Genomic DNA, 16,649 nt, shown 5'->3' with positions numbered 1-16,649 from the left:
ATGGGAGTCAAACTGCATGATTTGCAGTTGAAAAGAAAGGTAATCAATCAGAGAATATGATATAGTAATATTCAGCATACCGCAAACACGGGAGCCCACTCAGCTTATTTTCAACTACATGTTTATTAAGTCTGGTTTCAGTAATCTGGCATGCACCGCTGCTTGGATGCTGTAAAACATGGTTTGATTACTTTTAGAAATGTAAAGTAATGGCTCAGATAACAAATCATTTTGGATAAAACTCTCGAGAGGATCAAATGAAAACATGGAGGAGGAGGAGGAGGAGGAGGAGGAGAGGAAGAGGTAGGCCTGAATAATGGAGGGCCAGCGCCTGCAGTAACCTGACCTGCAGCCTGTGATCTGTGGTGTCTGATGTCAGCGACCAGACTGCTGCTGCCTCCACAGGAAGCGCTGGTGATAACAAGCTACTCTAGGAGAACATGTTGCACTGAAAATATACAGAATAAGGATGGTTTTGTTATACTAAATTAACGTAAAACATAAAACAACCTAAAAATAGCAGGTGTCATAGCACGTCTTGGCATTTACATGTGACTAGTTAAAGTGAAATATTTAAATATCCTAAACATATGCAAAGCATTTATATTCATCAAAACACTAATTGAAACACAAACAACAGGTCAAGTGAAACTATAATTTATATTTCTGAGAAATAGTCAACAATACAGATATATGATGACATATATTCTACTTTAATTTATTAACGAACAAAATGCAGTTCCAATGTAATATATTTAAAGTGTTAAAATTGTCCAATCATAGTGGATCACATGATGGTGAAGAACCTGACCTTTGTGGTATCCCATTATAGGAATGTGAAGTCGTATATGACGTAAGAAAATTGACCAGACAAACTCTAAAATTACGGGCACAAAAATACAAATTCAGTGAGCTCATTTTGGTTACTTATCGGTTTAACAATAATGTTTAAGAGTAGCTAGCATAACAAGAAGAGCAACCATAATTAAAGCCACTGTGTAGAATCTCAGAAGTAAAAAAAGACAGAATGGGGTGAAATGAACAGATTCTTTACCAAGATTGTCTTAAACTACGGAAGCCCAAAGATTCAAATGAGAAGAAGAAAATCTAGTGATCCATTTCTCCATTCAATCCAAACACAATGTACATGAATTCATTATTATAAGTCACCTAAAAGAAAACAAATTGTTTTATTCATGTTTAGAACATGTGGTAATGGTTCACTTCAGCCTCTTGTGGGCAAAAAGGAATTACAACAAAGAAAAACTGAGAAGAAAAAAAAAAGACATTGAAACAAAGGAAAGAAAACAATTAAGATTTGAAATAGAAAATAGATCACCAGAATGTTCTTTCTTGCCTCTTAAGGCTTCCGTATGCATTTATATTAACTATGCCCTCTGAAGAATGTCAAATATTCTTTAATCCCAAATAAAAGTCTACACATCTAAACCTAAAGTTCTGGATTCAAAGCCTTATTTCCTGGAAGCATCAATCTGTACCCTGAGCCTGACCTCTGAGCTACCCTGATTGACAGAAAGCAGAAAGACAGATGTGGACTTCGAGTTTTAATAACCAAAGGCCTGCAGCGGCCCGAAAAGAAAGAACTGTGGAGAAGCTTCTCAAAACATGCAGATAATCTGTCAAAAAACTCAGTTTGAGATCAACAATTATCCAAGGTCTGGCAAGATATAAACTAAAATGCAGAACATTACAAAGGGCTTCAAAATTATAATATTGTAATGAACTGACATAATAGGGAGATGTGTTAGAGATCAAAAGGAGGTCAATGAAATCCGACACCTGAATCAAATTCAGTAGAGGAGATTCAACCACTTTGCCTCTTTCCGTATTCACCAACCATCTGTTGTGTCCCATAGAAACAATACTGAACTGGTCATTCAAGTACAAACAGACAGACACATATAGAGATAATCATAAAAGTCCTGTCTTTCAATCATTAAAACATCCAGTTCAGGTGATATAGAGAGTTTCCTGTCTACATTCTGTGGTATGTTCCTGGTAGGCGGGTTTCCACGAGGCAGAGGAGAGATCACGTGACCCTGAAACCGGGAATGGAGAGGCTGCCCCGTCACAATGAAAACAGCTGTTTTTAATATCGCAGTCTCGCTGAGTTGCAAGATGTGCCCCGAGCGTCAGCAAATCCCCGTTACTGGTACATTCATCAGAGCCGTCCAGATAATCCAAGAAGTTGTCATTCTTCGGTCCAGATGCCTATTTCTTTTTTTTATAAAGTGGTTCATTTATTTCAATGCTCGTACCAGACCCAGAATTCACCGCATGACAAAGTGTACTCTCTGAATGGACCATAAGAAACCATCAATCCTCCATGACTGCCCCCTCCCTCCTCATTTCCTCAAAGTCTTTGTAGTCCAACGTTTCGGCTCTCTCCCTCTCTTCCTACTGGTCGTCATCATATTTCTGAAGAGCGTCCTGCAGCTTGGCGGTGATCTTCTGGAAGAATCCGATCTGCTCTTGGAGGTGGTGCTGCATCTGCGAGCGGAAGTCCCGTACGCGTGTGCGGTGGAAGTGCTGAATCTCTGCCAGTGTGGCGCAAGAAATGATGTTGCAGCGATCGTGGAGCTCGCCTTCCTGCTTTGGACAGTCTTTCACCTTGGTCAGTGCACCTGGAACAAAAGGGAAAAGGTTGAAAGGCTTAAACAAATTCAAACCGACATTGCAAAGTAATAGAACACCATTTTTAAATCGCAACCGCAATAACAAAATCTGATGTTTGGGTCATACGCTATAATGATTTATTGTTGTGTGCATTTAATAATGCATAAAATAAGGAACTTTGAGGGAAAAAAATGCATACTGAAACAATCCACAGTTGTAATTATTGGTCTCTAAACCATCACAATTCTAGTATTTTCCTAAATGGCTCTAAAAGGACGGCAAATTCTCCAAGATGACCATGACATTTCTTTTATATTACGTAAACAAACTGGTTATTGCATACTTTTTCCATGAGCCTTGAAGTTACCCAACACCCAGCCATGACTCACAAAGTCTGACTGAAAATTCAAAAGGGGAAGAAGAAGTAGAGTTTCAAAAAAGACTGTTGGGGAAATGATGAGCTAGCTTTAAGCCTGGCCATGGCTCTCCACCCTGACCTCGCTGACCTCTCATTTTGATCTCTTTCTCACATGTCGGAAACACTCACCTGCACAAGTACACTAACAAACTGAAATTAGCTTGGACTTTGTCCCCTTTGCTGCCAAGGCGATTACAAAGCTGTAATCTGAACTCTTGTACTGTTGGCTGGTGGGAAAACTTGTTCAGCTCTGAAACAGTCTGAACCCCCTCCCTCACACATACACACAGCCCCCCCCCCTAGTCTTCTTCTTCCTACTTCTCTTCAACTGTATCACTGGGAGGAAGGAGGAAAAGAGGGAGAAGAAACGGGGAGGAGGAGGGGAAACTAATCCTGAGAGCGCTCCATTTTGCATTCCTGCAGTCCCAGGGCAACATTGGACAAGAGGCCCAGGAATCTCTCCACTCATTTAAATCAGATGTAGCCTTTGAACCTCACAGACAGAACCAGCAATTGTAGGACGATAGTGTACATGGCCGTTTATGTTAACAGAGATTTCCACCAATAGAGCCAAGCAGCTAATCTGTGGAGCAATGAGGCCATGTTTTTGTAATTTGTTTAATGGAGAAACGTACAGGGCTGTATGACATAGATAGAAATGTGTGGCATGCAGACGAGAGGAGAAAGAAAAAAGAGAAACGTTTACGTGAAATGTGAGACCAGTCTTTTCTTTGTGTTCTAAAGAAAAGGAGTTTTGAGGAAAATAAAAAGTCTTGTGTAAGCATTTTTCCCTCCATGGTGATCCTTCAACTAATTGGCTGTTATGGAAACTGTCACTAAACCAGACGTCTTTTGTTCAAGGTAGTTATTTCACAATGATGACAGAAGTGCAGACTTTGCATTGTGGGGATGATGGATCCTCAGCAGACAGAGAAGTGTGCTGAGCAACAGCGAGTAATGGATTACTCAGAGTCAGTTCTTCTTTCCGTCAATGACTCCCTTTGTATAACCCCTAAACATGCTCGTCAATTAGTTTGCAACTGAACACATGCATGTTGCAATATGTTGTTGCTCTTTTGAGTTGGTTTGTCTATAGCTAGAGACAGAATCACTAGCCAAGTTTCTAAATGTTGCTTATAATATTTAAGATTATTTAAGGAATCAGTTTCAGAGCTAGTTTAGTTTAATTTAGTTTCTGCCTTTTTGCATAATTTTACATGAGAAAGCATGAGCTTATACTCCATAGAGACATTCATATTAATTTCCTTTAATACCGGAAATAAGTAGTCAATTTAATTTACTGAAAGCATATTACTCAACAACAAATAGATAGTAAGTAACGGTATCTTCCAGTGCAGCAGAAGTCAGGGAATGGTTCAAAGGTGTTAGAAATTAGACGACAACGCATTACTTATCAATCAGAAAATAGGCGCTGCCAGTCACGGGGATTATTGGAATTCAGACCGTGTTTCCATAGTTCCCAGCTGTGATTCTGTCGAGAGAACAGGGCTCAGCAGACTAGAAACAGTGCCTCTAGGTTTTGGCTAACGTCAGGACTTTGTGTGCCAGGAGCAACTCCCTCCTCCCAACCTGCAAGCTACTAACAAGCTAACTCTTCTGCGAGTCCTTTGTACACGTCTGTATGTGTTTTCCTGTGAGCGAGAACAGGCTTTCACAGTATCCAGAATGTTATAATGCACTGGCCATGGGTTTCAGTTTTCAACTATGCAGTAAATGAAAACAGATGTTGAAACAGTCAGAATCTGGGTTTCTGTGAATTGTCTGCCTTATTATTGACATGATAATACATTGTGGGCTCTGCTAAATGGATGCTTAATGGTAACATCGTTAATTACTGCGTATAATCCAAGTTAAGAATTGTGTTACTCTTTTGTTTCAGAAGTGATTATATACAGCCTGAAGCTGAGAGCGACAGGCCTTGTGTTGTTATGATCCTCCCTGAATTCAAACCCTCCACCCTGCAGATGCATTTTAGTCATTACCTCATCTCCATTTGAAGATAACCTATGACCTCACTGGTGATAAATGTGCTAGGTCTGCTTAATTTCTTGCAAACTCTCTTTAAGGGGTATGTTCAGTATGTTTCTTCCTGGGTCCTATGTAGACGTGTTTTTGTGAAAAAAAGTGAAAAATGGGGACAACCATTTCTAAAGTTGGGCCAGTATTGAGCAGGAGCACTGCAGCCAATGTAGTCCTATCAGACGATTCAGCACTATCGATGTACTTCAACTAAAGTACTTATTTTTTGCCACTAACAGGCTCAGATTGTCTTTATAAGTTTCTAACAACATTTAAAAAATGACCCGACAGGCACTTTTTTTTTAAGTGGCAATGTCAGAACACATACATGCTCATAGTGGAACTGCCCAATAGGAAAACATTGAAGCACCTTTTGCGGCTTCTGGCTCAAAAATGTAACAATTTTTTAAAAAGGGTCCAGGTTGAAAAATACAAAAGTAACTCTTTAAAGAGTTCAGACTCTGGATTCTTATTTACATCCAATATAAATTAAGTATGTATGCAAATGAGCTAAGTGTGTTAACTTAATGCGTTTGGCAAGCATGGTGGTTCTGGTTTCAGAGAACACACACACACACACACACACACACACACACACACACACACACACACACACACACACACACACACACACAGTTTCCTACCTTTCTGGACATGGATGATGTCAGGGAAATTGGCCAGGTGTCCTCTGTAGAGGTCCAGCAGGTCAGAAATAGGAGCCAGGTCACGGCGCGGCTGCTCAGCAAAATACTCTCCCACCTGCTCGTAGGCCTCTCCGGTGTAGGCGATGGCTCTGTTCAGACCCCCCGAGTAGGCCTGCAGGTCCAGCTCGAATGCCTGCCCCAGGAGAGCAAAGGACTGCCCCACTTTCTGGTACTCCTTCTTGAAGCCTGTAATCTGCTTGCGAGCGAAGTCATTGATGGTGACGTTCACAACCACGATGTTCTCGTCCATCCTCTTGGTGAAGGACTTGAAGCCTTCGATCTTGCTCTCCACTTCCTGGAGATCCAGCGGGACGGCAGGCGTACTAAAAACACAAAGAGGGTCATTATAGACCTTATTTTGAAAGTCCTTTATGATTTTTTTTCATTTAAACATTACAGCATCTGTATTTATTATTCCTCTGTTCTACTTATCTCATCCTCGCTATCAGGCACTCCCTACGAGGAAAGCCTTTAGTTACAGCAGAGTGAAACCAGGATACAGATAACAGCGTCTCACTAAAGGGCAAATATCCTTTACTGTTAGTTTATACTAGGGGTGCACCGAATGGGAAATTCTTGGCCGAAAACGATACCGAAAATAGGAAACAGTTGGCCGAAAACCGAATGCCGAAAGGCCGAAAATGATTAATAGAAATATATACAGTATATATATATAATGTATACATTTTTTACCAATGTTGTTCAGCTACCAGATTATGGAAAAATACATGATTATGGCAAAACTTCACTTAAATAATAATCATAATCACTATTATGGGTCCATAAAACATTTATTCAGCACTTTTGAATGCATACAGTACATTAATTCCAAGTCAAGTGCATTTTCTTTTCTCTGTAGGATAACTACAACAAAGTGCATTCAGAACAAAGCCAAGGTGCTTTAAAACTGCATAAACATCTAGGCCAGTAGGCCTACAACAAAATAGTGTAAATAAAGACTGTCACAGCCAGGCCTTCAACAACAACAAATGCACCTATAAGTTTGGTAAACTAACGTGTTGTTGTGATGACGTAATCAAAACGCGGCGACAAGCACGGCGCGCGACCATGCTCGCGGCTGGCTCACAGCCAACATGTCTGCCGCTTGGAGATATTTAAAAATATCAGAGAAAGAGGCGCGGATTGCGATTTTTAAAACGTGTTCAGCTGACATTTCTCGAGGGGGTGTAACTGCAAAGACTTTCACCACTTCGGGATTACTCCACCACTTGAAATCAAAACACCCGGACAAATATGCGGAGTATGATCAACGTAACCCTGTTCTCTGACATTCGCTGCCGAAAGGGCCTTTTTAACCATTTTCGGCCGATAATTTTCGGTGGCCGAATATTCGGTGCATCCCTAGTTTATACCATTGTATAAGGTATTTGAGGTGGATACAATTACAGAAACATCTGACACAATACCATGATGAAGCACCACAAACCCGATTTATACCTCATTGACAGAGTATGAACAACAATATTACATCATAAGCTTCAGTGTGTAGCAACGTGTGAAGGGCTGTTATTTATGGTTTTTGGTAAACCTTCTTTCCTTGAGCCTACCACATATTGTACTTCAGTTACTGATTGCCTACATTTCCCAGAATGCCTCTTACAATCTCCAAATAAAGGGCACTAACATTATTCAGTGGCTGGTTTTAGAGTCATCGCTCTGTTGATGACAATAGAGTGAGGAAACTGATAAGGTCATGAACGTGGTCCTTACTGAAAATCTGATCTGTTTTAAAGCAGCAATGCATTATGGGCTACTAGGCGTTCTTATTGAAGAAGAATACAAGTCGGTCTGTACGCCTCATAAACAATGAATTTCTCCTTGTTTGATTGATCAATGCCCTTGTTTATGGGTTGTAAGAGTTTGACTTTAGATTATTTAAACCAAAGGCTTTTCATTGAGTGTTCAATGTTTTTTTATAAGCTTGTAATAAAAAACAAGATTTCAATTTTAGAGCCACAAGCTCTGCAGTAGCTACTTATCCGAGCCTCCTACCTGATTGTCAGGAAAAAATTTGAACCGACCAATTCGTCTCGCTCGGCCTTCCTCTTGCCCATCTTCCAGGCCTTCTCGTCTGCTCCGCATGTAAGGAAATGCTGGAAAACGTCGCAGCGTGCCAGCACTGGATGGGTGATCATGTGGTTCATCCACCAGATCAGACCCTTCCTCCGCTTGGAGATGAAGTCTTCCTCAAAGCGACCGGTGGCCTGCTTCTCGGGAAGGTGGGGTACGGAGATGACCGGGAAGCGCTCAACGAGCCGAGCATACAGCCAGTCAAAGTGCTTATACCTGCAGGGGTGATGGAAAATAACACAGGTTGGAAGATTTATTGGAAAGATTAGTTGGGAATGATGTGTATTAGCAAGTAAACGGCAAAACAAAGGAAGTTAGATGGAATGAAAAAGAAGGAAGGATGTAAGGAGAGCAAGTGCAAGGACTTTTTTCCCCAAAGACCAAGTAAAAACTAATGTGAGGGAGTGAGTGTTGGTTTAAATGACAGCCCTACTGACAGGGAAACAATGTGAAAGGTGCAGAGGGAATCTCAGAAAGGAAAGAGGAGATTCCTGAGGACTCCAGAGGGCAAAAGGCCACAGTCAGCTCTGTTTTTGCCATTTTGTGGGAACAATTGTGGCTACAGGAAAAGCCGCAGAAACATGTATGGGGGCCGGGGGATCCGGTGGAGAAATTAGTTTGGAAACCCCCAGAGGAGGAAGAGAAGGAGGAAGGTACCTGCGGTTGACTTGTACATTGGTGTGCGTCGGGGTCAGGCCGTAAGACATGTAGCTCTTCATGCCTTTGAACTTGGTCTGCTTGGTGGGGTCGTCAATGGTGCACATGAACGGATAAGGGTCCTCCTGCCACTCTGGTCCGTTTTTGCCCATCACCACGCAGATCCTGTCCCCGTCCTTCACGAAAGCAGAGGCCTCCCCGAGCAGGAAGGCCTCCCCTCCGGACTTGACAAAGGTGGAGAACCTGTTTAGGTTCCTCCCTACTGTTGCTGAGCTCTTGGCCTGCTGCTGATGCTGCTGGGAGCTGTCGCGCCGCCCGGGCAAGGAGGAGGTGACGGGGTACAAAGGGGGCGATGTGCCCATACCCTGAGCCGCATCGGTCGGAGAGCTGTCATCCCAATCGTCGTCCCAGTCGTCATCACTGCCCTGGCTGGTGTGGAAGCTGCCCCCCCCACTGCCACCACTGCCAGCCCCGAGTCCTCTCTGAGACTCCGGGGACGTGTAGGAGGTGTGAGTGGGCGTCACGGCTTTGGCTTTGGGCGAGGAGAGGCCGTTGTTGTTGGTGTTGGAGGTGATTTGGTCCCTGGTGATCTCCACATATGAGGCAGGGAAGAGACCAGCCTCCCCCCTGCTGTTCTCCCCTTCCAGCCAGCCGTCCAGCTCCTCCTCGCTGAACAGAGTCACCAGCTCATTCTCTGTTATGGAGATCTCTCCTGGGTTTTCAGAGTGGAAGTCGTACAAAACTTTGGCCTTTAACGCCATAATTCTAAAATCACATAAGTTTATTTGTTCACTAGTTCCTGTCTTTGTTTATTTCAAGGACTTTTATTTTACCCCCCCGGATCAAACCTTTAAGAGCTCTTTTAAATGTGGAGGTTTAGATCATTTAGCGGAAGCAACAATTGGAACTACTTTTTCCACTTCAAAGCCAGGCTTGCATCGAAGACCCATGCATAAAAGGACAAGGGGAGAAAGACACGGGCTTGTACCCGACACCCACCTCCTCTCGCCGCTCCTCTCAGATATCATTTGTTTCCATGCAGAACTTAATCCAAGTCGGAAAAATACGGAGGAAACCTGTATACCGGGTGTGTTCTCTCCGAGGGAAGATGCCGGTTAGAGTTTGAAGTTGACAAACTTGCGACGGCTGTGTCTCTGCTTTAGTCCTACGGATAAGAGGGGGAGAGTCCTGTTTTTTCCTCCTCCTCTCCCCGAGATGCTTGTAAATTAAAGGCACCAGTCCTAACACGTAGTAGACTGGCTGACTAACGGAGGGTGGAGCCAGGAGCAAGTTTAGTCAAGCCACTGAATTCATACATGGAAAAAACCCACATAACCTCATTTTAAAAGCTACATCACGTAAATAAATATACTGTCACTACGTCACCAACTACACTTTGAACACTTAATAGTAAGTGTTACTCGTATACAACATATATTATTCATTATTTTAATCTGATTCATTATTTGATTAGTTTAGTAAATAAATATATCTGCTTTAAAAGTTAATTGAGAGTAAATGATGTACAATTGCATACACATTAAGTGTAATGGACTTTTATATTTCCTTTGCTTTATGTATTGTGTGGCATTTTAGACCTAATTCATGACAGACACGCATAAAAACTCTGTCTAATATTTTTTCCACAAAAAAGGATAAATACAAATGAATCTGCTCCTTCCCTTTATTATAAAACATAAAATATGAATAAGCAAATGGATTACTTTTAAAGGTTCAAAACTGGATTTGACTTCACTGAAGAGTTCATTGTCAGAGGCTTCAGGCTTTTTCATCCTTTCATTAAAGATAGCTGCAGATTTGATTGCACCACCTCTTACTTCTCTTTTTAACCTCTCCCTCAGCACAAACACAATTCCAAAAATATGGAAGTCAGCGTATGTCCTGCCTTTACTAAAAGGAGGGGCGGCCACTTTATTAAATAATTATAGACCCATCTCTAAATTGCCAGTTCTGGCAAAGGTTCTTGAACGCCTAGTGAGTGAGCAGGTAAAGGCGTTTTTATGTAAAAATGACATCCTATGTAAACATCAGTCAGGTTGGTTAAACATTACAAATGGTGTACCACAAGGTTCTGTTTTAGATCCACTTTTATTCTCCATCGACATCAACAGTTTGGGTCAAAATGTGGATGGAGCAACTTTAAATTTTTATGCGGACGATACCGTGATGTATTGTGCAGGTCACTCCATTAAGGAGGCTGTTGTTAAATTACAGGCTGTTTTTAATATTATCCAGCGGAGCTAAAGCTTATTTTAAATGTTGATAAAACTAAAGTAATGCTTTTTTCAAAACACACCAGATACCCCTTTGGATATTGTTACTACGCAAGGACAATTACTTGAAGTGGATCCTGTTATAAATACCTTGGTATCTGGCTTGATGATTGTCTCTCTTTTAAACTTCAGTTCAATAATCTGATTAGAAAGCTGAGTGTGAGGATAGGTTTCTTTTTCAGAAACAAGTCCTGTTTCTCACTTGAGGCCAGGAAAATGCTAATCTCTGACCTTTTTACCTGTGCACCTGCCCATTACCTAATCAAGTTAGATGCCGCCCATCACAGTGCACTGAGATTCGTAACTAACTGTAAAGTATTAACTCATCACTGTACCCTGNTCCCAGTGTCAGAGCAGGCTCTTTCCCAAAGTCCTGAGGACTCTCCTTCACTTCCTCCCTTTATAACCCCACGCTCAATTACATCACTCAAGTAGAAGTACAGATACTCGTGTTTAAAAATACTCTGGTGAAAGTAGAAGTACTGACTAAACTTCTTTACTCAAGTCAAAGTAAAGAGACTTTGAAATGTACTTCAGTAAAAAGTACCCATAACTAGCTAGCTGTTTTAAAGAGTACCTGACCTCCCTTTATATTAATAGAACAATAATGTCATTGTTAGCTAATGAATGTTTCCATGGTGACCAACGGCAACATGACAACGTTTCCATTGGTCCCTCTTCTTTAGAGAAGACCAGGAAATGATGGATACACGGATCGAGTTCAAATCAATAGGCACGCAATGACTCTAAATAATAATGATCACGCCACCAAACACACATTCAGACTAAAGGAACCAGCCTGTTTGGAAAATGTAAGAAGTAGAAAGTACAGGTATTTGAGTTCAACATGTAAGAAGTAGAAAGTACAGGTATTTGTGTTCAACATGTAAGAAGTAGAAAGTACAGGTATTTGTGTTCAACATGTAAGAAGTAGAAAGTACAGGTATTTGTGTTCAACATGTAAGAAGTAGAAAGTACAGGTATTTGAGTTCAACATGTAAGAAGTAGAAAGTACAGGTATTTGTGTTCAACATGTAAGAAGTAGAAAGTACAGGTATTTGTGTTCAACATGTAAGAAGTAGAAAGTACAGGTATTTGTGTTCAAAATGTAAGAAGTCAAAGTAGAAAGTCGTCAGAAAAATAAGTAGTGGAGTAAAGTACTGATACCAGAAACATGTACTTAAGTACAGTAAGAAAGTATTTGTACTCCACTACTTCCCACCTCTGCCAGTATATTTAACGTTTGCACAGGATATAATAAGTCATAGAGAGTTATTTTATTGGTAAGAATGAATGCTTACTCTCAGGTAGATCTTGGTGTGGTTGCACACGCGCTCGCCGTGTCGCAACCTCACACTCCTCTGGAGCGAAGGCAGCTGGGAGTCCAGGAACAGAGCCCTCCTCAAGGCTCCTTTCTGCTTGTGCTTATTGCTGTCCAGCTGCACTTCCACCTGGAAATCTGCAGCACAAATGAGCATTCATGGCGTGATGAATGTGTTTGAGCCACGTAATGACAGGTTTAAAAAAAAAATAAAATCTGCAGAACACAATGTAGTCTATGTAGGTTTAATATAATGGCGCTTGTATATGAGTAATTAGAGGTGAGAACGAGGGGAACAGAAGCGGTTTGATCAATATATTTTTGCACCATGCATCCCTACATAAGGTTGTGGGTTTAAAACATCACTATTGTTGGCTTTTTGACAGTTTCCTTGTTTGTAAGTAAGTGCAGATGTGGGGAATTGGCTCACCTAGAACGTCTGGTAGGTGCTTCCCCTCCGCAGATATGCAGAAACTCAGGTTGACGCTGTGTTGGACAGAAGGGAAATTATGAGAGAAGCACATCCACTCATGGCAGAGATTCAGAATACATACTGAACACACACAGGAAACCTCACTTGCCCTCACTCGTTCCCCCACTTCCTCTCATGGCCCCCACATTACAAGGCACGGGACGTACTGGGAAAACAATGCAGAAAATGCCAAATAACGGAGACACGCTTTCACCAGCCGGGGCTGATAAATTGGAGCGTCTCCGTTTCTATGCTAAAGGAATAGCAGAGTTAAGAAGGGTGAAATTGGGGGGGCTCATGTTTCAGTGCTGACCAGTGGATAGCTGTTTGAGTAAGCCTTCAGATCGCTCTCCCATGACATCAGCTGCAAACACAAAACCCCCCCCAATCCTCCAGAGATTGAAGAAGACCCTTTACTCAAGTATAAGTAGTGTCAAATATTACAAGAAAAACGCCTGCATTCTAGTAAAGTATTGGCACCAAAATAGTACCGTATCTAAAATAACTAATCATGTAGAATGGCAATTTTTGGAATAATATATAGTGTGCAGGAATGAGTCCTAAAGCTGGAATGAGTCAGCATTTAGCACTGCCTATCCCCTGGTCTGTAAGTCAATGGCTTTCTGATTGTGTTTTTGGTTGTAAGCCTGAAATAAGGTCTGTGGTTAACACAAGCTGAAGAGATTTTACCGTTTTGTTCTACGACATAAAATACGTCCGTGAATACTCCACTGTTACATTTTAAAACTGCATCTGTTGACAAGTGTCTAAACGAGACGACTAAACGTCACCACGCCCAACATTAGGCACCTTTAGCTTAGCGGTGGTGACGTGAAGTCATGTGACCGTGCTGTAGTTCCTTTATAGCCCAACATTAGCTGCCTTTAGCTTAGCGGTGGTGACGTGAAGTCATGTGACCGTGCTGTAGTTCCTTTATAGCCCAACATTAGCCACCTTTAGCTTAGCGGTGGTGACGTGAAGTCATGTGACCGTGCTGTAGTTCCTTTATAGCCCAACATTAGCCGCCTTTAGCTTAGCGGTGGTGACGTGAAGTCATGTGACCGTGCTGTAGTTCCTTTATAGCCCAACATTAGCCACCTTTAGCTTAGCGGTGGTGACGTGAAGTCATGTGACCGTGCTGTAGTTCCTTTATAGCCCAACATTAGCCGCCTTTAGCTTAGCGGTGGTGACGTGAAGTCATGTGACCGTGCTGTAGTTCCTTTATAGCCCAACATTAGCCACCTTTAGCTTAGCGGTGGTGACGTGAAGTCATGTGACCGTGCTGTAGTTCCTTTATAGCCCAACATTAGCCACCTTTAGCTTATCGGTGGTGACGTGAAGTCATGTGACCGTGCTGTAGTTCCTTTATAGCCCAACATTAGCCACCTTTAGCTTAGCGGTGGTGACGTGAAGTCATGTGACCGTGCTGTAGTTCCTTTATAGCCCAACATTAGCCACCTTTAGCTTAGCGGTGGTGACGTGAAGTCATGTGACCGTGCTGTAGTTCCTTTATAGCCCAACATTAGCCACCTTTAGCTTAGCGGTGGTGACGTGAAGTCATGTGACCGTGCTGTAGTTCTTTTAGTTTATAGCCCAACATTAGCCTGTAAATAAATGTAGTGGAGTGAAAAGTACAATATTTGCTCCCATATGTTTGTTGAGTAGAAGTATAGGAAAGTAGGCAAACACTCCAGTAAAGTACCTAAAAGTGAAACCTCATAAACACAGTACTTGAGTAAAAGTACTTAATGCACTTACTACTAAACCCACACAAGATTCGCAGAGCAAACACAGGACGAAGTGAGAAGAAAAACACCGCTAAGGTGAAAAATGAGACAGAAAGAGAGAGCACAAGGCCTTCTCTGGAGGAGTAATGAGTTCATGTGTAAGCTCCTGTTTCTGAGTCTACGTGTCCTGATGTTTCCCAGCTGTGTTCCCCCCACCAAACAATATCTCATTCAAAGCAACAGCAGAGAGAAACCCCTCCCCGTCCATTATCCCCCTGTGCTCTCCTTTCACCCCCACAAAAAAACTCCTCATCACTAGGCAACGTAGTGTAATCAAGACACATGTGTATACAAGAGTTTCCTTTATGGATCAGGATCTGGAAAATGGGGGGGGGGTCGCCATGTCAAGCAGCGAGCAACCCTCGTCTGTTTCCTTTTCTGCGCACAAAGAGAAAAAGTGCCAACAATGCTGCTATTGAGTGTGTGATTCCTGCTGCTGCGCACACTGCAGACATTTAGAAAGTAGGTCAGATAAGAGCCCGGTAGAAATTAATATCGTGACTGCTGATGAGAAGGATATTTCTTATCAGGACTTCCTGTCACTGTTTATGCATGTGAAGGAAGAGGGGGAAGCCCGTGTTTTGGGTCAAACAAACAGCAGCAGAAGTGAAGCAGAGTCACGGGAAGCTGAGAGCTGGAATCTCACCAGGAAACGGGAACGCTGCTGTTTCCACTCGTGACGATGCAGTTCTTCTCCTCCGGGTTGATCATGGTGGGGGAAACGGTCAGAGAGGCGCTGGTGTTCACGATGGGGCGGGATCTAAACAGAAAGGAAGTCAATTAAAGACCCTATCTTCAAAAATTACATTAGACATGGGAAGAAAAAGCTTGACATTTAGGTTAACTAAACGCCTGCCAAGCGATACGGTGTCTATACGACAGTTAGCTTAGCTTAGCATAATGAATGAAAACAGAGGAAAACTGCTAGCATGGCTCTAAAAAACCTTTTAAAGTTCATTTTTACACATTTTGCTGTTGTCCTTTTTACAGAATCATGAAAGCTATTTCCAACTGTTTCCACTCTTTCTGCTGAGTGAAGCTAAATACCTCAGTGTTGACGTTCAGTGATATTGTCGCCAAGTAAGTGAATAAGCACATTTCCAAATTATTCCTCTAAACAAACAGACAGCATGATTTAAAGGTCCCATGTCATGGCCATTTCTACTGATCATAATTCCATTGTTGAGGTCTACTAGAATAGATTTATATTGTTCAATGTTCCAAACTCACATTGGTGTCTCATACAGCATCTCTGTATAGTATATGTATTCACTCTCTGTCCTAAACGGCTTGTTGGAGCTCCTGCCCCCCCCCCCCTCGCTATGAGCCCAGTGGCCGTCTGCGAGACACAGCGAAACCCAGCCCGAACACACACACACCCACCCGCAGCCTCGCCGCGTCCCGCCGTCTCAGGGAGGAGAAATCGGCGGAGCTGCAGCTGAGAAAAGATTGAGTGTGTGCTTGAGGAAGTCCGTGGATTGGTCAATTTGGACCAAACCACAGACTTAACGTAACGGCTCCGCGGACATAACGTACCGGTTCCACGGATTGGTCCATTTGGACCAATGGGTATGGACACGTCACTGTACCCAGGAAGAAAAAGAGAAATCTCCAACGAGGCGTTCTGGGGCAGCATAGACAGGTCTTTTCTGTGTTAGAGTTTTACTCGCTACAGGGTGCACTTTGAGAGTTTGTGACTCTGCAGAACACAGAAGGGGACGGGTAATAACCAGAAAAGCATGACATGGGACCTTTAATGTCCGTCATGATATCAGGTTTTCGTTACACTATTATCACAGCCTGAATAAGCATGATCTTATTGTAATAACTGTACGAGACTTGAAAGATAATCAGTCGAATGTGTCATTAACTATGTGCAGATTAAAGAACTTATCATCAAAAATGATTTAGACTTTTTTAAAGGAAAAGCCTGGAGGTGAAGGTGGAGAGATTCTATAAAAATATAGCTATTATTATTATCAATACCAGAATATCTTTATACAACACTGTATATGTTTCAAACGATCATACCTGTAGAGAACCGCCTTATTGACACCAAAGGCACCGACAATGAGATCTGAGGAAGTCAATTAAAAGAGTTAGGAAACATAATACAAATGTAATGTTGGCGGTGCATAATGGGAGAAGTCTTCCTCACCTGGGTATCCGTTCATGTCCAGGTCTTTATTTCCTCGGAGGGAGAACCCGAAGCTGGCAGGAACCGATCC

The 16,649-nt window shown here is 42.3% G+C and overlaps 1 protein-coding gene across 1 annotated transcript; it reads right to left on the bottom strand.

Annotated features, from left to right (window-relative positions):
* Positions 1–137: 137 nt before the first annotated feature.
* Positions 138–9,754, bottom strand: LOC104950741 (sorting nexin-18-like). Its single transcript, XM_010777300.1, has 4 exons — positions 8,548–9,754; positions 7,813–8,106; positions 5,740–6,122; positions 138–2,645 (listed from the first exon to the last, which is right to left on the bottom strand). The coding sequence occupies exons 1-4, from the start codon at positions 9,306–9,308 to the stop codon at positions 2,419–2,421; spliced, it is 1,665 nt and encodes a 554-aa protein (XP_010775602.1). The 5' UTR covers positions 9,309–9,754; the 3' UTR covers positions 138–2,418.
* Positions 9,755–16,649: the final 6,895 nt, after the last annotated feature.

Source organism: Notothenia coriiceps, unplaced genomic scaffold, assembly GCF_000735185.1.
Source record: "Notothenia coriiceps isolate Sejong01 unplaced genomic scaffold, NC01 NC01_scaffold00017984, whole genome shotgun sequence".
NCBI lineage: Eukaryota > Metazoa > Chordata > Actinopteri > Perciformes > Nototheniidae > Notothenia > Notothenia coriiceps.
This window is presented reverse-complemented; position numbering and strand designations above follow the sequence as displayed.